This window comes from Miscanthus floridulus, chromosome 17, assembly GCF_019320115.1.
Source record: "Miscanthus floridulus cultivar M001 chromosome 17, ASM1932011v1, whole genome shotgun sequence".
NCBI lineage: Eukaryota > Viridiplantae > Streptophyta > Magnoliopsida > Poales > Poaceae > Miscanthus > Miscanthus floridulus.
Genome location: NC_089596.1, coordinates 13146939 through 13172294, shown reverse-complemented (window position 1 = coordinate 13172294; position 25356 = coordinate 13146939). Strand labels below are relative to the sequence as shown.

Below are 25356 nucleotides of genomic sequence, written 5' to 3'. Positions count from 1 at the left end.
AGCTCCTCAAAGCTCTTAAGATGTCGTATGAGTAGATACACACTTGTGAGAATGGGTGCGTCCTCTTTAGGAAAGAACACGTGGAAGGAAAGTACTATCCAAAGTGTAAGTCCTCTAGGTATGTGGAGGTAGAATCTAGTGATGGGCAGAAGAAGCAGCTTGGAATCCCCATGAAAGTCCTACGGTACCTTCTGTTCATACCGAGACTTCAACGGCTATTCATGAGCGAGGAGTCCACGAAACAGATGACATGGCACAAAAATGGCATCTGATACAATCCTGACAAGATGGTACATCCATCAGATGGTGAAGCATGGCAAACATTTGATGGCATTTATGCTGACAAAGCTCTAGAGGCTCGTAATGTGCGTGTTGCGTTTGCAACAGATGGGTTCAATTCTTTTGGAATGATGGCAGCCCCATACACTTGTTGGCCAATCTTCGTTATCCCCCTCAATCTCCCCCCCCCCCCCCGGCGTCCTTCTTCAACGTCAGAACATATTCTTGTCGCTGATAATTCCTGGTCACCCAGGGAAACATATGGGTGTGTTCATGGAGCCTTTGATTGATGAGTTGATCAGTGCATGGATCACGGGGTACTGACATACGACCGTGCTACAAAGAGGAACTTCACAATGCATGTTTGGTACCACTACTCGATGCATGACTTTTTGGCGTATGGTCTATTCAGTGCCTGGTGTGTCCACGGGAAGTTCCCATGCCCGGTATGCAAGGCAGCTCTGCAGTTCATTAGGTTGAAGAGTGGTGGCAAGTTTTTCTCGTTCGACAAACATCAACAATTCCTCCCTCTTGACCATGCATTCAGACGAGACATTAAGAACGTTACGAAAGGTGTCATAGTGACAGACCCTGAACCGCAGAAGATGACTGGCGCTGAGGTTCTTGCTCAGATAGATGGTCTTATCGCTAAGGAAGACAGAGTTGGTTTCGTGGGGTATGGTGTTCAACATATGTGGACTCATAAGTCGGGCTTGGAGAGGCTTCCCTATTTTAAGCACCTAGCCCTGCCACATAACATTGATGTAATGCACACTGAGAAGAATGTCGCCGAAGCTCTCTGGGCAACACTCATGGACACTGACAAGTCAAAGGACAACCCTAAGGCTAGAGCAGACCTAGCAAGGCTATGCGATAGACCACACCTAGAGATGCGACCACCAAGAGCCGACAAGACATGGACAAGGCCTAGGGGTGATTACGTCTTGGAAAAGAAGCATAGGACGGTTGTAGTCCAATGGATCAAGGACTTAATGTTTCCTAATGGGTTTGTAGCGAATCTTAAGAGGGGGCCAACCCATCTACTGGCCGAGTCTTAGGGATGAAGAGTCACGACTTCCACATATGGATTAAGCGCCTTCTTCCATCGATGGTTCGAGGCTTCGTCCCTAAGCATGTCTGGGTCGTGCTGGCAGAGTTGAGCTATTTCTTCCACCAGCTTTGTGCCAAGGAGTTATCTCAAAACGTGGTGGCTGACTTGGAAAAAAGAGCCCCTGAGTTGATCTATAAGTTGGAGAAGATATTTCCACCCGGCTTCTTCCTGTCGATACAGCATTTGATTGTGCACCTCCCATACGAGGCACAAATGGGGGGGCCCATGCAGAACTGCTGGTGCTATCCAATCGAGAGATGTCTAAAGACTATTCGCAAGAAATGTGGAAATAAAGCCAGAATTGAGGCTTCCATGGCAGAGGCGTTCATTAACGAGGAGGTGTCAAACTTCACAACAACATACTATAAGGGCAACCTTCCTAGCGTGCATAATCGACCGGCTCATTACAATGAGGATGAAAATAAATCTACCCTCAGCCTTTTGAAAGGGTCACTCGGAAGAGCGAGTGCATTGAGCCCAAAGACCTTAAGCAATGAAGAGTGGCGCAGTATCATGCTATATTTGTTGGCCAACCTAGATGAAGTGGCGCCGTATATCGAGTAAGTTCTCAACGAACTTGTTACTTACACCGTCACTATTCTGCATCAAACCCCGTCATGTTTCTTGTCTACACAGGGAATTTGTTAATCTATTCTGGCGTCAATCAAGGCGACCTCGCCCTCATGAAGTTGATACCATTCTTAAGGAGCGAGATTTCATTTCTTGGTTCCAAAAGAAGGTACCGTCCAACTTCCCCCTTGTTTCTTGATTTCAAGTTGGTCGTTTGTGTGAATAACATAACGCTCTAGCCTGACTTTGCAGTGCTACAGGGATGCGTCTATAAGTGCCGAATTGCGGCAGGTTGCTGATGGCTTCAACTTTAGGGTCATGTCATGTAACGTTTATGACGTCAATGGGTATCGCTTTCACACAACAAGCTACGAGCAGAGTCGGCCGCATCGAACGACCACAAATACCAGAGTTATGACGCCCAGAACTGATGGCAAGGACTATTATGGGATACTTGAAGAAATATATGAACTCCAGTTTCGTGGAGCCGAACCTTTTAGTCCTGTCATATTCAAATGCCGGTGGTTTGATCCTGAGGTATCGAGACAGTACCCTCATCTTGGGCTAGTCGAGACTCGACAGGATTCCATCTATGAAGGTGATGATGTATGGATTGTGGCCACACAAGCCAAGCAAGTCTATTATAGTACATATGCTTGCCAAACCGAGGAAAACCTTAAGGGTTGGTATGTTGTTCACACAATATCGCCGCACGATAGACTACCTCTCCCAAACGATGAAGATTACAACTTGAACCTAGAAACACAAGACGGAGAGTTCTATCAACACAAAGAGGGGCTACAAGGGAGCTTTGAGATAGACTTAACCGGGCTAGTCAAAATGGAGACAGACATCGAAAGGGTTGTGGACGAGGACTCTAGAGATGAGGTGGAAAATCCAAAAGACATAGTGTTCCTTGATCGATTACACTTAGGTGTTGATAGTGATGATGAGGAGGCGGATGAAGATTTGGACATGGTTGATAGCGATGACGATATGTACAATCCAGCTAATCCCGATTGTGGAGATCGTTTCTAATACATGTAATATTATCTATTTTTGTAATTATATTCATTTTGCATGTAATTATCTTCATTTTGCATCTCTTTCTAATTATGTATCGTTTATATATGCTAATTGTTTTGTTCTTTTTTAATGCAGGAGATGCCACCCAGGAGGTCCATCCAGTCTCTTTACGCCAGCCAGGAGGAGCCGGAGGCGTCGGTTCAGCCTCCAGAGCCAGTGCCGAGGCGGAGGAGCCGCAGGCGTCCGAGCAGGACGCAGCCGACTACCCCTCCGGTCGTGGAGGAGCCTACCGCCGCGATGGAGCATGCAAATACAGGGGGTCCTCCTCCACCTCAGGGGACGAGGCGACTGCAAGGGGATCCACTTCCTCTGGTGTGTCGACGGTGTACTTGCGTGGTCCTGCGAAGCTCCCACGTTGACCAATACCTAAAGCGGCCCGCCCGCTTATCACACCCTATGGGGATAGGTAAGTAACTTAAGATGTGCTCGAAACTTCTTCATTTGAAATGTTGAAAATCAAAATACAAACTAATACTTTTTATAATCACCTGTGCAGGAACTAGAAACTTGTGGAGACTGGAGCCAAGGCACGCAAAGTGAATGGCATCCTAGGAGGTCTGTGCAAGGAGCACTACCCTGGCCTGGTGGAGGTGAGCCTGGACATGTTCGAGTCGGCCACTCAGTTCGACCACTACGAATTGGCCGCTGATGCCATGGATCGTAGTGGCCACAGATACAGGAACAAGGCAGAGCGGGTCATCAGGGACCTGTCGGTAAGTCTTTCAGGCACACATTGTATTCTTTTAGCCACAGATACATCGTATTCATTGGGCATTCTTCTAATAAGTAATTGATACCTCGCGCCTTTATGCATGATTTCTTTAGAATCGAGGAGGGCAAGGAGCACAGGGCATACCAGGTGGCGGTCGCTTCTTGTAAGAAGCGCGTCACGGACATGATTCACGATGCGCGTCATCAGGCGCACATTTGGCACTATGCAAAGGTCAAAGGGCGTAGCATAGGACGAGGCAAGACAGGTGGTGCTAACCAAGGAGGAGTACCTTGCGGTAAATACGGAACATTACTATTGATTTCTTCTGAGATTAAGTTTCCTTAATTTGATCTTCTGATATATCGTTTGCTTGATAGCCTGTAGGCGATTCCAAACTGGTGCAATCGGCATCCGGATGCCTGGGAGAGGATTGTGGACATGTGGCTCGGCCAGGACTAGAAGAAGGAGCATGATGAAGCACGCGAGCGCCGTTTGCTGATGCAAGGAGTACCACACCATCAAGGCAGCCACAACCTCTCCGAATTCTCAGAAGCTTGGGTAAGGCAAAACCATTTCTCTAACCTAACACTCAATTATGCAACAACTCTGACAATGTTATTGTCTTTCTCGCAGTCGGCGTCACATGGTGGCCGCCCTTGTGGTCACCTCAAGGCATATGCCTTGTCCCACTTGGGCAAGGCGACGGCCACCACCGACTAGACCTCAGAAGTCCCTGCCGAGTCGTTCACCAATGCCAGCATTGCCCCTCGCATCTCTGCGTACACAGAGATGGCAAGGTCAGTCCACGAGCCAGACTACGACCCGACCACCAAGGAGCGGCTTGATCCAGAGCTCGTGATGAGGGTGGGGCAAGGCAAGAAGCACGGGCGGTTCTGGCTTGGCGATGGTGTCCTCGACACGACCTCTGTTCCTCCGCTGCACCAGATCTGAGCAGCGAGCACGAGCTTAATGCCGGCCATACGCCAGCGCCCGACCATGGCGTCGACACTCCAGGTAAGTGTTCTCTTCCATTCCTAGTTCTTTGACTTTTACATACCTTAGCTCCGCAATCTTGAAACATTGGCGTCAAATGTTGCAGGCACAGCTATAGGCGATGGAAGCCGAGCGGGAGCAGCAGCGGCAGAGGCTGGCAGCTTTGGAGGCTGAGCGGGAGCTCGAGCGGCAGAGGCTGGCAGCTTTAGAGGCCAAGCAAGAGCAGGATCAGCGGCAGATGGCAGAGGTGCTCTCCTACGTGTAGGGTCTTGCGATGACCCAAGGTGGAACGGTCCCACAGTTCCTGCTCGGTCAGCTGCAGGCTACACCTCCACCTCAGCTTGATTCTACTCCGGTGAGTATGACAAATGTTTTAGTTTCTCTAAATGTCAAACCTAGTGAAACCTAGTAAAACCTAGTGAAACCTAGTGCTAGTGGTGATGGTGGTGGGTGGTGGTGGCGGCGTGGTTGGTGGTGGTGGTGGCATGGTCGTGGTGGTGGCTGCGTGGTTGGTGGAGATGGTGGCGTGGTGGTGTGGTTGTTGTTGGTGGTAGTAGTGGTGTGGTTGTGGTGGTGGCGTGGTGGTGGTGGTGGTGGTGGCGTGGTGGTGGTGGTGGTGGTGGCGTGGTGGTGTGCTTGTTGGTGGTGGTAGTAGTAGTGTGGTGGTGGCGTGGTGGTGGTGGTGGTGTGGTCGTGGTGGTGGTGTCGCGTGGTTGGTGGTGGTGGTGGTGGTGTGGTCGTGGTGGTAAAAAGTACATGTAGTGCTTGGTTATCTATTTATGTTGTCTAACACGTTCTGCATCTTCTTTGTTTGTGTAGCGTCAGTCGGCGGCGTCGAACGACCCTAACCTTCTCCTCGTCAACTCCCTAGGATCGCACGCGGCGCCTTCTCAGCCCGGACCGTCACTGTGACCAGTTTGGCGCCTCCTATGCCTCTTGTTTATGTTGCTTGTCGAACTTTACACTTGTGATTGTCTATGTGTCGAGATTTGTTTGTAACTTCGAACTTCGAGACTTCTATGTGATGTGGATGTGAATTATGTGATGTGGATATGGTTATTGATATGTGGATGTGCTTATTGTGATGTGAATGTCATATATATGTTTATTTGTTGACTGAAAATGCAAAAAACAAAAAAAAAATTAAAATTGGCTGTGGCTTTGCCGAGGGCTATGGTCATGCCCTCGACAAAGCTGGGAATTCTGGAACACACATAATCCCAGCTTTGCCGAGCGCATGACCATAGCGCTCAGCAAAGAGGAAGCCTTTGCCGAGAGCTGAGCCATAGCCTTGGCAAAAAAATGTCTAAAAAAATTGTCAATATTCTTTGCCGAGAGCTCTTCTGACAGACGCTCGGCAAAGTTTTTTGGAAAAAAATTCAGAAATTCTTTGCCGAGAACTTGCTAAGACTCTCGGCAAAGACCAACTTTACCGTGACCTCTCGCCGTCACGGCGAAATTTTTTGCCGATGGCCGGCTAACCCTCGGCAAATCCTTTGCCGAGAGCCCGAGATGAGGCTCTCGGCAAAGTAGCCTTTGCCGTGAGGTACTGTGCCGACCGGCATTTGCCGAGAGCAACTCTCGGCAAACCCTTTGCCGAGAGCAAAGGCTTCTTTGCCGAGCGTATCCGGCCCTCGGCAAAGAACCTCGTTCCAGTTGTGTAAGATGGATATAATCTTCCGTAAAACAGTTTCCGGCCTGAGCGGATATGGAAGTAGTAGGAGTATGTTGGGCCGTGGGCCCTGTTTACTCAAACTTATCAGCCGGCTTATCAGGTAGAATCTATAGTATTTTTTTCTCACAATAAAACAGCTTGCTTATCAGCCGGCTTACGTAGTATCAGCCGAACAGAGTCGTGGTTAGTTACGTCGGTTGATAACTGAAAGGTTAGCTAGGCCAGTTTGTTAGCAGGGTCAACAAAGATAATTAATCACAACGTGAACCGTGAGCTTGCCTGATGACCATATGTATACTGTATATAAGCAGCAGTATAATAAATGATTAAATGGTGAAAGCTTACTCTGGCCTTGTTTAGATTGCGTCAAAGTTCCAAGTTTTTTCACTCTCTCTCCATCACATCAATTTTTAGACGCATACATGGAGCATTAAATGTAGGTAAAAAAAATAACTAACTGCACAGTTTAGTTGTAAACCACGAGACGAATCTTTTGAGCCTAGTTAATCAATGATCAGACAAAGTTTGTCAAATACAAACGAAACGTGCTACAGTATCCAGATTGCAAAAATTTGCAATCTAAACAAGGCCTACGTCGGTCAGAGATTATTATTACATGTGCACTACTGGAGCATTATTAATTGTTCTCTGCTGGATATATATCGCCCTATATATATTTACAACTACTAATTGTTTTCGATCGGTCTGGCAGATACAAGCTAGCTAGCAAGCCTATATCCTTGCCTGAATTTTGTTAATACGTTTCCACTGCTATTCTGGGAGGGTTAATTTGCTGCTTGCCACCACACAAGAGCAAGGCAGGTGGCAACTTCCATGCATGTGCATGTGCGTGTGCTAGCTAGCCATAAACGCATGGGCGACGTGATGCACTCCAAAAAAAACATGAACAGATATCCATTCCGACGACAAGCTGAAGATGATATCCGTTGAGATGATGCACCAACCAGGCAACCAGTCCATTTTCCAAAGTAATTAATCTTTGTAAACTATGTATGATTTAAATTTGTTTTGCGGTAAAGTTAAAAGGGCGTTTGAGACCCTTCGATTTGTGCTTAATATATACTCCCTCCATTCAAAAATGATAATCGTATTCACTACCGGAGACGGCTTCTTTGCCAAGTGTCCCAGACTTTACCGAGTGTTTTTTATCGGACACTCGGCAAAGAGGCTGTTTGCCGAGTGCCAGAGATAAAGCACTCGGCAAACAACTGGCACTCGGCAAAGAGGTAACACTCGGCAAAACTGGTCTTTGCCGAGTGTTATTATCCTGACACTCGGCAAAGGGCCGCCGCCGTTAACGCCTGGCAGCCGCCGTTAACCCTTTGCCGAGTGTCTTCTCCTGACACTCGGCAATGATTTGGCGAGTGTCAGTTTTTGACACTCGAAAAACCATATTTTTTCACTTTTGACCTCCAAACTTTTTCTGCAGTCCTCATACAATACCTGGTACTCTATGTTCCAATGTGGCACATTTCTCGGACTTTTTCTATATTTCTTTAATTTATTTCATTTAATTGAATTTTCTTGGATAATTCAAATTATAACGGCTAGTCATTCGAATAATGAAAAAATGAATGGAAAAATGATATTCATGTTATTTAGTATAATGTGAGGCCGTATCCAAGACCAGACCATCAATTTTGAACATCTTGTTCACGAAACATGACCACGAACTTGCGGTCGAGTTGTTTTTAAATTCTATAAAAAGCAAACAAAGTCCGCAAATCATGAAACTTGTCAAGATGTCATGATATCATATATGGAGGCTGTGATAAAAATTTGAGAAGGTTTCGCGTAAGTTGTCACGTATGATGCTTGCAAACCGAAGAATCTCCGATGCGGGTCTGCCTACACCGCATCGCCTCGCCACTGCACCGACCCACCACGGCCCCGCTAGCCTAACTCCACCGCCACCCTAGGTATAACCCCTCTTTCCATATTATGGTCGTAGATCACGCAACCCAGTTAGGCGTCTCCTATTCGAAAGAGATACGGTTGGAAATATGCAGATATTTCCATATCTAAAACCGTATCTATTTCGATTTGTCCACGTTTTTTGGACAGCCCGCCGATGCATAGGTGGGGTTAGTTTCCATGGTCTGCTCCGATCCGAGACAGAGTTTCGGTATCATCTCCCTGTTGTTCTCTGGATACACACTCTCCCTGGCAGGACGTGTATTTGGAGAACAGTGGGGAGGTGCTGCCGAAATTCTGTCTCGGATAGGAGTAGAGCATGGAAACTAACCCCACCTACGCATCCTCGCGTGGGATTAGGACCTATCCTCATCTATTAGATAGTAGGAACGTCGTGTAGATGCAATTGATGTTTATATTACTCGCTGCTATATATGTTAGAGGATGGAGGACCGTGAGTGGATGTACACGGGCCACGCAAGTTAGGGTCAGGTCACCAATGAATGGATCGACAAGACCGATGCTTTCTTGGAACGGGCATTTGGTGTGGCTGCTAAAGGAGCGAGTAAAATTTGTTGTCCCTGCAGCAAATGTGCAAACAGGAAAAGACAAACGAAGAAGGTCATGGGGGAACATCTTTGGAAGAATGGATTTACGACAGACTATACCCGGTGGGTCTACCATGGTGAAGCCGATCGTATGAGAGAGGAGGTGGTGAGACCATGCATCGAGGATTATGATGCTGATGCTGGGGTAGCAGATATGTTAAATGACTATCACGAGGCACAGTTCGCTGAAGGACGTATGGAGGAGGAGCCAGAGGCAACCACAAAGGTGTTCTACGACATGTTTGCCGCGGCATAGAAACCCCTTCATGGCCAGACAAAGGTTTCTCAACTGGATGCCATTGGACGCATAATGGCGTTAAAGTCCCAGTATAGCCTGAGTCAAGACGCCTTCGATGGTATGTTGACAGTTATTGGCAGCCTGCTTCTGAAGGGTCACCTTCTGCCAAAGAGCATGCACGAGTCACAGAAACTCCTTTGTGCACTTAAGATGTCGTATGAGCAGATACATGCTTGCCCGAAGGGGTGCGTCCTATTTAGGAAAGAATACGTGAAAGCAAAGTACTGTCCAAAGTGTAAATCCTCTAGGTTCCTAGAGGTAGATTCTGGTGATGGCCAGAAGAGGCAGCTTGACATTCCTATGACAATCCTACGGCATCTTCTGTTCATACCGAGGATCCAACGGCTATACATGACCGAGGAATCCGCGAAACAGATGACATGGCACAAAAATGGCAAACGATACAATCCTGATAGGATAGTACATGCATCCGATGGTGAAGCATGGACCCACTTTGATGGCATTCATCATGAGAAAGCTAAAGAGGCTCGTAATGTACGTGTTGCGCTGGCAACAGATGGGTTCAATCCTTATGGAATGATGGCTGCTCCATACACATGTTGGCCCGTGTTCGTTATCCTCCTCAACCTCCCCCCCCCCGGCGTATGCTTTCAACGACAGAACGTATTCTTGTCGTTGATAATTCTTGGACACCCAGGGAATAATATAGGTGTGTTCATGGAGCCTGTGATTGATGAATTGGTCCATGCTTGGGAGGAAGGGATATGGACATACGACCGAGCTACAAAGAAAAACTTCAAAATGCATGTTTGGTACCACTACTCCCTGCATGACTTCCTGGCGTATGGGATATTCATTTGGTTGCAGAAGGGTGGCAAGTATTCATCGTTCGACAAACATCGGCAATTCCTCCCTATTGACCATGCATTCAGACGAGACATCAAGAACTTTACGAAAGGTGTCGTAGTGACAGACCCTGCACCACCGATAATGACTGGTGCCGCGGTTCATGAATAGATAGATGGTCTCGTGGTCAATCCAGAAGGTGGTTTTGTGGGATATGGAGAGCAACATATGTGGACTCATAAGTCAGGCTTGACTCGGCTCCCCTATTTTGATGACCTTCTCCTTCCACACAACATTGATGTAATGCACACTGAAAAGAATGTCACCAAGGCACTTTGGGCAACAATCATGGACATTCCTGACAAGTCAAAGGACAACGTTAAGGCTAGAGTGGATCTAGCAACGTTATGCGATAGACCAAACCAACATATGAAGCCTCCTAGTCGTGGCAAGACATGGAGAAGGCCTAAGGCTGATTTTGTCTTGAGCAAGCCCCAAAGGAGGGAAGTACTAGAATGGATCCAGACGTTAATGTTCCTGATGGGTATGCAGCTAATTTGAGGAGGGGAGTGAACTTATCTACTATGAGAGTTAGGGATGAAGAGTCATGACTACCACATATGGATTGAGCGGCTTCTTCCGGCGATGGTTCAAGGCTATGTCCCTAAGCATGTCTGGCTAGTGCTGGCAGAGTTGAGCTATTTCTTTCGTCAGCTTTGTGCCAATGACTTATCTCGGACCGTGATTGCTGACTTAGAAAGAAGGGCACCTGTGTTGCTCTATAAGTTGGAGAAGATCTTTCCACCCAGCTTCTTCAATCTGATGCAGCATTTGATTTTGCACCTCCCATATGAGGCACGAATGGGGGGGGCGTGTAGGGCCATTGGTGCTATCCAATCGAGAGATGTCTAAAGGTTCTTCGAAAGAAATATAGAAATAAATGCAAAATTGAGGCTTCCATTGTAGAGGCATACATTCTGGAGGAGGTGGCGAACTTCACAACAACATACTATGGTGACAACCTCCCTAGCGTGCATAATCCACCCCCTCGTTACAATGCTGGAGAAAATGAATCGAACCTCAGCCTTTTTCGAGGGCAACTCAGAAGCGCAAGTGCATCGACCCCCAAGACCTTGAATCATGAAGAGTGGCACCATATCATGCTATACGTGTTGACCAACCTTGACGAAGTGGCGCCATACATGCAGTAAGTTCTCAACGAACTTGTTAAATACACCGTCACTATTCTGCATCCAACCCCCTTGTTTCTCGTTGGTACAGGGAATTTCTTCATGAATTCTGGCGTCAATCAAGGGATCCTACCCCGCAGTAGGTAGATACCCTTCTTAGATAGGGTGCGGGAAATGGAATGCCCGATTTCATTTCTTGGTTCAAACAGAAGGTACCATCCAATTTAGCTCGAACTTAGTTTGACATTTCAAGTTACTCGTACGTGCGAATAATATAACGATGTATCCTGCTTGAGCTTGCAGGGCCAGAGGGATGTGTCTATGCGTGTTGAGGTTGCCGATGGCTTTGCCTATAGTGTCAGGTCATTTTCCGGTTATGACGTGAATGGATATCGCTTTCGCACAACAAGCTACGAGCAGAGTCGGCCCAATCGAAGAACCACAAGTTTCGGAGTTTTTACGCCCGGTGTTGATGAGGTCTAGTATTATGGAAGAATTGAAGAAATATACGAAATCAAGTTTCATGGTTTCAAACCTTTTAATCCCATCATATTCAAATGCCATTGGTTTGATCCTGGAGTAACGAGACAGACATATTCTAATCTTGGGCTAGTCAAAATTCGACAGGATTCCGTCTTACCAGGAGACGATGTCTATATTGTGGCCCAATAGGCCACGCAAGTTTATTATCTCCCATATGCGTGTCAAACCAAAAGTCATCTTTAGGGTTGGGATATTGTGCACAGGGTATCGCCACACGGTAAAGTGCCTATCCCAAACGATGAAGATTACAACTTAGACCCAAACACATATGACGAAGAGTTCTTTCAAGAAGAGGGACTAGAAGGGAGGTTTGAGATAGACTTAACCGAAGCGATTGGAATGGAAGTAGACAATGAAACGGTTATTGAAGAGGACGCTGGAGATGAGGTGCAAAATGTGAATGACTTACAAATGCTTGAGCGATTACATTTAGACAATGACAATGGCAACGTTGCTCATTCGGATAGTGTTGATTATTTCGACATGATTGATAGTGATGATGAGACTTATGATCCAACTAATCCGAATCATGAAGATTATTTCTAATACATGTAATACTATGTTATTTTGTAATTATGTTTTGTTTATTTTGCATCTCTTTCTAAGTACTTCTTGTTTATCTGTGCATATTGGTTTACTCTTTTTAATTGCAGATGATTGAACAAAGATAGTGGGCGGTGGGATGAGGAAGCTAGGTGATGATACTTTTGGTTGTTAATGGTACTTCTATTTGCAATTGTGGTTGTAGATGATGGAACACTTGGATTACTTGTGAACTTATTTGTGATATATTGTGAGACATGTGACGTTTGTGATATATATGTGGTCTTGGATATATATGTTGTTGATGATATATATGTGATGTTGATGATGTTTGTTATATATATCTTCTGTTTGTTTGGATGGAATGTAAAAAACAAATAAAAAATGTTGTTTTCAGTCACTTTGCCGAGTGCAATGGCCATGACACTCAGCAAAGTGACGACCTGGGAACATGCCTGGGAACATGCTTTGCCGAGTGCAAAGGCCATTGCACTCGGCAAACATCACAGATTTGCCGAGTGCCACGGGCCAGGCACTCGGCAAAGGTCGCCTGTTTGCCGAGTGTCTTGCCGGTGGCACTCGACACAGTGGCCACCTTTGTCGAGTGTCTGAGTCAACGTCGCTCGGTAAAGAGGCGACCTTTGCTGAGTGCTTGACCTTGACACTCGGCAAAGCCGCCGTCACGGCGACTTTTCTTTGCCGAGTGTCAGATTAGCACTCGACAAAGACTTTGTCGAGTGCCCGATAAAGTGCACTCGGCAAAGAGGTCTTTGTCGATCAACTGTTTACCGAGCGCCCTTTGCCGAGTGTAACACTCGGCAAAGGCTTTGCCGAGTGTATATCGGCATTTGCCGAATGTCTAGGACACTGGGCAAAGAAGCCGTCTCCGGTAGTGATTAGATTGCTAATAAGTCATCAGTCGTCTAGGAGACTATACCGCTAAATCTCGAGATTGCTAATTATTAATAACTCATCATAGTTCATCTCGCTATTAACAGACACGACATCTGAAATGAAAGAACAGCGTTATTTATTTCTTCTTAGATTAATAACTCTGAAAAAAATAAAGTATCACATATATTAAATCGAATACTTGAACCTAGATGTGTATGGATGGGGAAAAACCCTTAGTTCCCGATTTCCAGGAGAATTGGCTTTTAGGATTCTACCGGTTTGTATTGGGGATAAATGAAACGACTCTTGGAAAAACAGAAATGGTAAAAGTAACGTTGAGACCAAAATTGAACCACTTCCGACAGTTTTTGAGATACCGTATTTTCAGATAATTTACCGTTGTTTATCACGAGTGAGAAATATCGAGTAGCCCAGCTGAAGTCAAAGTGAAGGACGAGGCGGCCTGGCCCAACAGTCCCAGTGGCCCAGCCCAACCTTCTCGTCGCGCTTTCATCCACTGAACCGAAGCTAGATAGACCTCTTTTTTTTTAATCTTTTTCTTTTTTTCGCAAGAGCTAGGTAGAGCTTTCTGCCGCGCTGTCGGCTGCCAGACTGCCATGTGCCATTGGTGCCAGTAGGCAGTAGCAGCCTCCACGTCCGGCTGCAGTTCTAAAATCTCCGGTAATTACAACTTGAAACCCTAATATTTAATTAAGTTTTTAAATGGTTTAATTAATTCAAAGGCAAATTTTTACTTAGCTTTGTGCGAAACCAAGTCTCAGAATTCAGAACGTGTTTATTCTATGGTGTTTGTGTGACCTTGGAGGACGAGTAGTCGGTTTTATTTAGCGCTTAGTTTTTGTGAGACACACGTAGGGTGCGTCATTTTCTTGGCATTATCTAGTCTATAAAATACGGTCCAAGTCTTGGTTTGCTTTCTATTGGGTTTGTTGATCAGGTACGGCCTTGACTTCTGATATAATTTCTAAAGTCTGGTTTTTCGGTGTTCATGACTATGGACGGAATCAAATTTTCACGACCAAAAATCAATTTGTTCAGCAGGTTTCTCTAACCGACTCTGCTCAAATATCTCTAAAATGCTTTGTAAAGGTGATTACCGCCAGAAGTTAATTTCCAGTGGCGATTGGAAACGTGGCAACCCTAAAAAATAAAAACTCAGGATAAGCCCTTGGGGACTTGGGGTCGGCCAAGCACACACCAACGCGCTGCTGGGACTCGTTCGCTTGAACAAATTATGTGATTTGAACTTAGGACGCGCGAAGCTCTCCTAGGCTGCTAGCACACAAAAATTGGGCCCGTATGAATCGTCCTATCCTTCTGTATTAACGGTAGCAAATCTTGTATTAAATATTTAAGCTTCTAAAATCAAATAAAAAAGGTTTGAACTACAAAGTTTTAAATCTCATCACATGCTACAATTTTCGTTTAGGGCATCTCTCCATCCAAAATGTTTTGAAAATTTCACAAAAATCGAATTTAAAATTTGAGAACTTAAAACATAGTTTTTGCGACACTAAATGACTTTAAATAAAAAGTTGTAATAAATCTCTTTATGCTCCCCAACTTTTAATATAAAGTTTGTATTTATCCAACTTAATTTAAAAACATTATGATTTTTTTGTGCTGCAACTATTTTTAGCTGTGCCACATTATCAACTACCTCTAAAAATCAATTTGTAGAGGTGTATCAACTTTAGAACCATTTCTAGATACGTTTTTTATAGAACTGCCTTCGTCTAAAAAGGGTTCCTCTGAATATTGTTTCTGGCGTAGTGGTTACTTCCCGCTTCGTTTCTTAATTAGCAAACATGCTCGTATGTTGCAACGGAAAAAACTATCAAACGTTCATGACGGTGAGAATAGTAAATATCTATTTGTGTTTTACTCTTTCTATAAAATTTTGAAATCTACAATTTATTATCATGACCAGGATATCCATAATATAAGTTCATATTTGTCACGATGAAAAGTCATTCCAACTAAAACTTTTCTCAAGAACCTCCTTGATGACCTTGCACACAAACACTCAAGAATCGCCTTATCATTCTCTACCAAGCTAGGATTCCTAGTGATATCTACTAAAACAAGGACTCTAAATTCGCTAATCAATCACATTTGTTTCCTCACACTACTAAATTCAGACCTATCACAAAGCGGCTCGTAAATCTCATCACAAATAGTTTTCAACCTCAACAGTGAGTTGTCAATGGTGTCAAGCCCTAATGTGGGTTTTGGTGATAATGACCACACAATTAGGGGACTAACGAGATTTATCTAGATGACAAGCAGGTTAAATCAAATGGAGAATAACATATGTGATGGTGGAGCCCCCAATTACAAAAGAACGTGACATCCAACTCAAAAGACTCTATAATTCATTTTTATTTTGAAGTTAAGCTTAGGAGAAGCCGTACTACAAAGGGGATACAATATGCAAGCTTCAACGTGCAACCAAGTGCTACAAATCCACTAAACATACTCTTTTACCTTGCCTAGTCAGCATGCGATTTAGTTTTCAATTTGGAGCTGGCAGGCCAGAGCAGCACTGCCGCTCTGCGGGCAGCCGTGCTGCGCCTTAAAATCTGACCGTTGGAGAAGGGGGTATTTCCTTCACCTCCCTTCTCCCCCAACGGTTACCCATGACCATTTGCATCTGAACTCGATCAGAGAAGCTCTCCTCACTCTCGCACTCTCCATTAGAGCCCCTCAACCTTCTCCCATTGATTCTCTTCTGGTTCTTAGAGAGATTGAACCTCCAAACTATGCTAGAGAGCTTCCAAATCTATTCTTCATCGCCTAAAGCACTTAGTTCGCATTCAAGCCGGCGAATTGTGTTTGTTACTCTTGGAGCTTGCTCCTAGCCGACTAGCGTGTCGCCCATGGAGCTTGCTAACTTGTGTGGTAGCGTCGGGAGGTTTGTAATCACCCCAATCAGTTAGTGAAATCACCCCTCATCTCAAGAGTTCATCTCTTGACTTGAGAATGATGATAGGGTTCCGTGAAACCCAAGCCTTAATAACTTCCTCAACAACGTTGACTTAGGCAAGCCTTAATGACAAGCTGAACCATGGGATAAATCAGTGTCTCACTTGTGTTCTTATGATTTGCTTTGCAATATTTGTGTTTATGGTGATTCTAGGGTTTGGTCCCGATCTACTCATGTGTGCACTTTCCCCAACTTCCAAGTGGTGAAACAGGTTCAATACTACCCCAGGAACATCAGGAATTTACTCGATCTAATTTTTGTTGGGTAGATATTGAACTATTGTCTCGGGTGCCAGCCAGAGCAGAATAGCCGCTAACAGAGCAGCAGTGCTGCGGGGCAACAGTGCTGTGCGCGGAGCAGCACTGGTGCGCAGAGTTCTCACATTTGTTTCACTACTACAGATTAACCTATCACCAACACCTCTATCACCATCGGTATCAATAAAGACGATGGTGATAGCTATCACCCATGGTTCGTAATATGAACTGTTGGTGATGAGAGTATCACCGCTGGTTCATAAGAACGTCCAGGTCGATAACTATCACCGCCGCTTCGTCTTACCAACCAACGGTGATAGTCTATCATCACAGTCGGTTTGCACCACAAGCCAGCGCTGATGATGTAGTCCTCATCTCTGTCGCCTCGCCATATGAACCAGCGGTGAAGATATTTTCACCGCCAGCTCGTTGTACGATACGGCGGTGAGAACCATGCTACAGTATAAATAAATACATAACTTTTTCAATTAAACTTAGATGAAAACAAACTTTATATCAAAGTTGTAGATCTCGACGCAATCGACAACTTTGTAGCTGATGACTTTTTCATTTGAAACCATTTACAGTCCCAGAATTCTGTTTGAAGCGCTTAAACTTTCTAGTTGACAACTATTTCATTAGAAATCATTTAGTCTTAAATTTGTATCTAAAGTTTTAAAATTTTAAAAAACCAAAATTTTTAAACAACCTCGGATGGAAAATCGACAAAAACCAAAGTTATAGATCTCGATGAGAACAACAACTTGTAGTTGATGAGTTTTTCATTCAAAATCATTTGAGATCCCAAAAGTCTGGCTGAAGTTTTGATGTTTTGAAATTCAAATTTGTCAAACGACCTCGGATGGCAAAACAACCAAAATCAAAGTTGTAGATCTCGATTAGAACAACAAATTTGTAGTTTATGACTTTTTCATCTGAAGTCGTTTAGGGTCCTAAATATTTATTTTAAATCCTAAAAATGAATGGATATGCTATATAGACACAAGTGACTTAGGGGTGGAGTGGTTAGAGGAGAGTGGTTAGAGGAGCTAACGGCAAAGGTCTTAGGTTTGAATCCCAGCACCACCGCGTATCATGAAAAATAGTGTGGAGCAAGAGCTAGAGCAACTTTCTGGTACCATGGAGCTGGAGCTGGTTCGGGGCTTTCCAGGATTGAAATAATTTTTTTGCTATATTTTTGTCCTATTTTTGGGATTTTTGAAAATTTCAAATTACCGCCGGCTGGTAACGACTGTGATAAGCTAGTATCACCGTCGGTTACAATCCGCCTGTGACGAGAATGTCATCACTGTCAGACAGCTTATTACCAAGACCGAAAAGCATTTGTGATGGGCTTTACGAACCGCTTGTGATTGGTCTGAATGTAGTAGTGTTTGAGCTGAATTTTTACAGGCCTGTTCACCCCCCTCTAGGCTAGCCAGCAATCCTACATGATGGCATTCTCATCACAATCGGTTTTGCAATCGGCTATGATATTATCACAGTCGGTTCAGATTATCGGCCGTCGGTGATTAAAATTTCTAGAAATCCCAAAAATGGGCAAAAAAGGCAAAAAGTTTTGTTTTAATCCTGGGAAGCCTCCACTAAATAACCCAATTCGCAAGTCACGCGATTTTTTGCACGAAAATCCATGCGCTACGTACGCGGTGCTAGGATTTGAACCTGAGACCTTTGTCCTCGCACGTAGCTCCTCTAACCACTCCACCGCTTAGTCACTTGTGCTGGCCTATATAGCATATCTATTTCCCTAGTATTCACTTTTTATGATTTTAAAATAAATATTTAGGACCCTAAACGGTTTAAGATGAAAAAGTCATCAACTACAAATTTGTTGTTCTAATCGAGATCTATGACTTTGATTTTGGTCGTTTTGTCATTCGAGGTCGTTTGAAAAAATTGAATTTCAAATCATCAAAACTTCGGCCATACTTTTGGGACCTCAATGATTTTGGTCGTTTTTCCGTCTGAGGTCGTTTGTACAATTCAAAAAAATGAATTTCAAATTTGAGAACTTCAAACAGAATTCTGGGACCGTAAATGGTTTTAAATAAAAACGTTATCAACTACAAAGTTACAGATCTCATCGAGATCTATAATTTTTATATAAAGTTTGTTTTCATCTAACTTTATTGAAAAAGTTATGAATTTTATTGTGCTGCAGCATGGTTATCACCACCATATCATACAATAAGTTGGCGGTGAAAAATGTCTTCATAGCCTGTTCATACGGCGAGCCCGCGGTGATGAGGAGCACATCATCACCACCAGTTCATGGTGCAAACCGGCTATGACGATGGACTATCACCGTTGGTTGGTAAGGCGAAGCGGCGGTGATAGTTATCAGCCCCAACATTCTTACGAATCGGCGGTGATACTCTCATCACCAACAGTTCTATCACCAACGGTTTTAATAATACTAGCGGTGATAGAGGCGTTGGTGATAGGTCTGAATGTAGTAGTGTCTTGTCAACTAGGGTCAACAAAGAGTCAACCCTTGTCAATTTGAAACCAAATTCGAGAAGATACTCTACGAAGGATGCCAATCAACCTCTCTAGCTTCTGCATGGGTGATTATCAAACCCTAGGACATGATCAAACACTACTACAGGTCGAGCGATCACCATCGCCATTATCACCGTCATATAGTACATAAGTGACGTTGATGTAGTTCCACCGCCGGCTGGATCGATAGCGGGGCCTGGAAAGGAATCGAATCGTCGGATGAAACTTCTTGTAGCACCAACGGGCGAACGATAGATCCGGCGGTTCTATGGGGTTTCTGCTCTCCATCGTATTGAACACCGAGCCGACTAAGATATCCATTATGGCCGCTGGCCTTAAACGACCAATGGTGGTCCGGCGGTCAAAATTCAACGTGACTATTAAGTAATGTCCTAACTTTCAACATCGTTCCATCACTATTACATTACTTCCACCGGGAGAAGCCAAATCGAGGCCGCCAACTACTCTACATAATCTTCATGCTCGCCGCCCTCTAAAAGCACCCCTCTTTCTTGTTCATCCCCTTCTTCTATCCAACTACAACCATGTCGTTGGACAGCGGCTTCAAGCTTCCCAGCTACAACTCACCCACAGACCATGATGAGGTCCAACAACGCTCATCGTCCGACGACGCCTCCAGCGAGTACATGGATCCTGATTTGATTCTTGATTAGAGCTCCGAGGAGAAGGAGGACCACGAGGACAAGGTGGAGGAGGAGGACGATGGCAACGACGAATGACGATGAGCCTCCTCCCAAGCGAACGAGGCGAGCATCACCCTCGCTCTGAGAGGATCATTTTTAGATTTAGTAGTTTAGATTTAGTTGATTTAATATTTTAGGTGTATTATCTTTGTTACTCGCCGCAAATGTATCTATATTTTATATTTTATAATAAAGAAGTAATGAACAAAAATTCTAGTCTAACCAATTACGACATGTCGCTCGACCAATGTTTTTGGTGGTGTATATACCAATTTGTTGAAAATAGCAATAGAGAATACTGATGAAAATTTCGTTACATGTACCAGAAAATTGGTAAAGACATGCGTTGCCAATTTTCTTTAACCAAAAGTTCCTTATTAGGACGCATGTGTCGAATCGAACAGTGAAAGGCGTATCGATTGAACTGCCCGTTCCGTGTCTAGAACAAACATGAATTGCAGGCTACTCTTTGTTAACAAACTGTTTAGATTAATAGTATTTTAAATAATGTGGAAGCAATCAAGAAAGTGATCTGTTACTTTTAGCAAAGTTTTGTGACCTATGGTTTTTAAGATTCTATTTGTTTGGTGAATATAATCTTTGACTTCAGAGAAAAATGTCGGTTTGTTTGTGATCTGTCAGGTGATTAAGTCAAATATATTCGCACACGAACACGTCACCGTGTGCCCACGGCGATGAGCGTGATACGCAGAACACGTCGCAAGACACACCAGCGAGGTCTCTTGAGACCCAAAACCTCACACGCCCGGGAGGGACCCTGTCAGGGCGTGTAGTGGCTATGGGCTGCCCTAGCTGGCCTGACTGCTCTAGGGCTTCGTCATCGTTGAAGCAACGAGTATTATCAACAACGAAGAACGAGAAGCAATAGTAAATTGAAAGACATGATGAAAAAATAATAGTAGATGTATTTTATAGATTCGATTCTGTGTTGTCTATCGGCCGTCAACCCTTATTATAGGGCGGCTGGACTTTCCTGAGTACGAGAGTCCAAAATCTAATAGGATCTCGTGAGCCAAACTGGCCATATCAATTTTCTAATTATTGGCAATTAAACAAACACTAATACTCTGGTGCGGGCGTCCGTCCGGACGTGTCCGTTCGGACGACCCTTTCCCATTCCGGAGCTAGCACAACGACCGGGCCTAAAAGGACAATCTACGCTCTCTCGTCTATATACTCCATCTACACTGCGACAGCCAACAAAAATCCCAACTCCTGGAAAAGGCGATGGAAGAGATTTCTGAAACGGTAATGCTACTGTACGAGCGTCTGGCACTGTTAAAAATATCAGATGCATGCATGATGCTCTCTCAACATTGATCTCTCTCCTACCTATCCATGCATTCTTATCCACGCTTTTCACCACACATTAGCCTCTTTCTACTTCCCACCAGTATTCACCAAAACAGACACTCGTTGACATCTCCCCTTTCCTCCTTTCTCTGTCTTGTGCTCCCATGGCGCAGTAGCCCTTCGAGACGGCAACGCTTGAGCCCGGCATGGGGCATCATATGGATCCTCTGATGGGGTCCCTCACTCTTCCTTGTTCGCAAACTCCTTCATGGTGGGAGCATCCTCTTCCATGATGAGATCCATGGAGGTGTCGTGGCGGTGTCGCAGGGGAGTTGGTGGCTCTCTGAAAGCCCTAGTTTGGTTTTGGATAATTGATGAAACCTATGGACTAATCCTTGAGCTAAGTGTGTAGACAAGAGAGGATGGTCCAAAGTCAAGTGATGGAGCAATGAGAGGTCTATGGAGATGAAGATGGACATGAGATGATGGTGATCAAGCTCCAACTTGGAAAAGAAGAAAGAGAAAAACAAAAACCAAGTGTTGATCAAGGCAAAGGTATCAAATATGTTTTTGTTTTGGCACTCAAGACACCATAGAAGTTGTGAGTGTATTTATTAGGATCGATAGCCGTACTATAAAGAGGAGAAATCTTTGGCTAAGCGGTTATCGAGTGCCACTACGTGAAGTCATAATTGCATATGCATTAGGACCTAGTGTGCTAACAATTAACCCTTGAAAAATGCTCTGAAAATGCTAACACACGTGCACATGAGTTATATACATCGTTGTTAGCAACTTGGAAGCAAGGGTGAAGTGTTTGACGAGATAAAAAAAGAAAAGCAAGAGTTTCACTAGGATCGGACCCTGCCTGTGCAGGGACCGAACACTGCCCAGCGAGTCCGATCATGCGCCGTGACTTGGCCGAGAGTGCCACGCAGTGACCAGACCTGGCGTGGTGGTGAGACCAGACCCGTGCGCGGGAGTCTGGTTGTGCGGCTTGCTAGCGCATGGACGCATGGTGAGCTCTGAGCGACCGGACCCTGACGGTGAGTTCGGTCAGTGCTGACCGGACCCAGTCCGAGGGATCTGGGACCTCTCGGTGTAAAAATGGACACGATCGAACTCTGCTGATTCAACACGACCGGACCCTGAGTGGCGAGTCCGGTCGTAGTGGCGATGGCGCTCGGCGGATAGGGATCGGACCCTGGTGAGAATCCAGTCTCTGGTCATGAGGACCGGACTGTGTCCGGTCATGTTTTCAGCCTCGGGGATCTCTTTGTTTCCCTTCGGACTCAGGCGGTCATGGTGACTAGACCCAGGTGTTGTGAGTTCGGTCTGGAGGTGTTGACTTCGTGAGACTTAAGTGACCGTTGAAGATCTAACACGTGAGATTTAAAACAAGGACGCGTGGACAGCAGCGATCGACCGGACCCTACCGACCGGACCCTGCTCAAAGTCTGATTGTGTCTGCGCGAGCCCAACGGCTCTTTGAGCCAAGGGGGCTCTATAAATAGATGATGGCCGACTTGGGCTCACTCTCTTACATATTTTCATCAGTGATACATCCTTGTGAGTCTAAGCAAACACCTCCCACTCATCTCCTTCATTGATTGATCATCATAGTGAGATTGAGATTGATTCCAAGTGCATTTGCTTGAGTGATTGCATCTAGTGGTACTTAGAGATCGTTGTGCCTACGGATTTCTTGTTGTTCTTGGTGGTTGCCACCACCTAGATGGCTTGGAGCAGCGGAGGAGCATTGACACTAGTTGGTGATTGTTCGTGACCATATCTCGATGATTGTGAGGGGTCTTGTGCCTTCCTCGACGGAGAGCCAAAAGGTAGCTCTAGTGGATTGCTCGTTTCATTGAGTTACCCTCACTTCGGGTAGGTTCTTGCGATGCCCTAGTGTGGGCTTAGCGTGGTGCCAATTAGCTCGCAAACCACCAAGTGTGTAGTCGACACAACGGGGACTAGCGTGCCGGCAAGCACGTGAACCTCGGGAGAAAAATCATGTGTCTCTTGTCTCCTTGGATATCTCCCGGTGTTCTTTGGTATTCATATTGATTGGTTGATTGCTTGCCTCGGACGGTATAATCACCCTACTCATTTCCCTTGCATTACATTGTCTCTTACTTTGTTTAGTTGAGTAGCTTGCTAGTTGTTTAGTCTCTAGTTTAGTTGCTAGTTAGCTCAACTAGTGTAAGAGTAGTGGCATAGCTCTTGTGTGTGCCTAGAGATTGTATAGAATTAGAATTGCGGTGTAGGTGGCTTGCAACCCTTGTAGAGCTAGAGCAAAATTGTATTTCGCCATTTAGTGTACTAACCATTTGCTCTAGTGAATTTATAGAGAATTTTTATAGGCTATTCACCCCCCTAGCCATTTAGGACCTTTCACTCTCCTCCACCCTGATGCGGCGCCCTCCCCACCCCGGCGACCAAGCTCCCCCACCCCGACGACCATGGCGCTCCTCGCCCCCCTCTCCCACCGTCGCCACCGAGCCAAGCCCGGTACTGGTGGCGCTGGTGCGCGTGCTCTGACCCCGATGGCTGGAATAGACCGGCCCAGGCTTCCCCTCCCCTATGTTGCAATGTATGTTTTCAGGTGTTTCAAAGGTATGTTGCAGTTGTTTCTTATGAATGTTGCAAAAGTAGATCCAGTGATGTTGCATATGTTGCAAGTGTTTCAGAGGCATTTTGCAAGAGCTTGTTCAAAATGTTTCATCTGTTTCAGATGTATGTTGCAAGCGTGTTTTATCTGGACGTTACATATGTTTCACACACATGTTTCAAGAGTATGTTCGAAATGTTTCAGCTATTTTCAGTCTTATGTTGTAATAAGTGTTTTCATGTTGTAAGTTGCAAGTGCTTTATCTGGTGTTGCATATGTTTCACATATATATTGCAACAGTATGTTTCAAATGTTTCATCTATGCGTTAGACGAATGTTGCATCCAAGTGTTTCATGCAATTGTTTCACGGAGGTACAGTTAGTGATGTGCGCACGGCTCGGGCACCGCGAGATTGGGGCGCGGCTTGTTGGGGGTCGACGGAGAGAGAGGAGCGGGTCAAGGGGAAGGAGTGGGGCTCAGCGATTGTTTCACTTTGGTGGGCTCTGTTTTTAGTTTTTTAAAGCACTATTTTCATTCTCTGTTTTCTCTTGTGCCAGTTACCTGCTCTTAATTGATGATGTATGGTCTGCAACCACATGGGATCAGATAAAAAAGGCATTGCCAGCAAGTAACCGAAGCAGTAGACTGATGGTTACCACACGGTTTAAAGCTGTTGCTAGTACATGTAAAAGAGATAAAGGAGATTATTTTCATAAAGTAGGCGTACTTGATGAAGCCAAGGCTAAAGAATTATTAATGGAAGCTGTGGCCGAAGAAAATCAGAAGAAAATTCCACCCAGGCTGTGGCAAATGTGGGGGGGCTTGCCGTGGGTCATAGTTATCATGTCCGGGCTCGTGGCCTGCAACCCAGAGAAATCCGTGGCTGATTGGAAACAAGTTTGCCATACTTTAGTGCCAGACTCTGTTCAGACTCTTGCCCAGGACGGAGTCACGAGGATACTGAATCACTGCTACAATGATATGAATGCTGAGATTAAGACTTGCTCATTGTATTTAAGCATATTTCCGAAGGGTTGTATAATCAGTAGGAAACGTTTGACAAAGCGATGGATAGCAGAAGGTTTTGTAAGTGAGAAGCAGGGGCTCAGTGTGGAGGATGTAGCAGAGGCATACTTCAATCATCTTAGAATGAGGAAGATTATACGAGCCGTGGAGCACAGCAGCAATGGAAAGGTGAAGAGCTATCAAGTTCATGACATGATTCTTGAGTACATTGTGTCCAAGGCAAGTGAAGAGAACTTCATCACAGTGGTTGGTGGCCATTGGCTCATGGCACCGCCTAGCAGCAAAGTTCGTCGGTTATCCCTTCAAGGCAATGATTCAAAACATGGGAGTGCAACAGAGAGCATGAACTTGTCTCATGTGAGCTTGACTCAGCTGCCTTCGAAATCATTCAAGTTTGGAATTGTTCAAGTGCTAGATCTTGAAGGCTGTAAGGATTTCAAACCGCATCATACCAAGGAGATATGCAAAATGCTTCTTCTCAAGTATCTCAGCCTCCGAAAAACAGACATTAAGAGGCTCCCTAAAAAGATTGGAAAACTCAAGTATTTGGAGACCCTTTGAAGGACCGGAAACGGCGACCAGAGGGGGGTGAATGGGAGCCTCAAATTTCTTTCGAAATCTTCGACCACTGTCCCAATATTAATCCCTAAAAAGCATACACGATAGACT

The 25356-nt window shown here is 45.0% G+C and overlaps 1 protein-coding gene across 1 annotated transcript; it reads left to right on the top strand.

Moving 5' to 3' along the window:
* Positions 1-4872: 4872 nt before the first annotated feature.
* Positions 4873-25248, top strand: LOC136515258 (disease resistance protein Pik-2-like). The gene is made up of 2 exons (XM_066508904.1): positions 4873-5012; positions 24219-25248. Exons 1-2 carry the CDS (start codon positions 4873-4875, stop codon positions 25246-25248), a joined length of 1170 nt encoding a protein of 389 aa, XP_066365001.1.
* Positions 25249-25356: the final 108 nt, after the last annotated feature.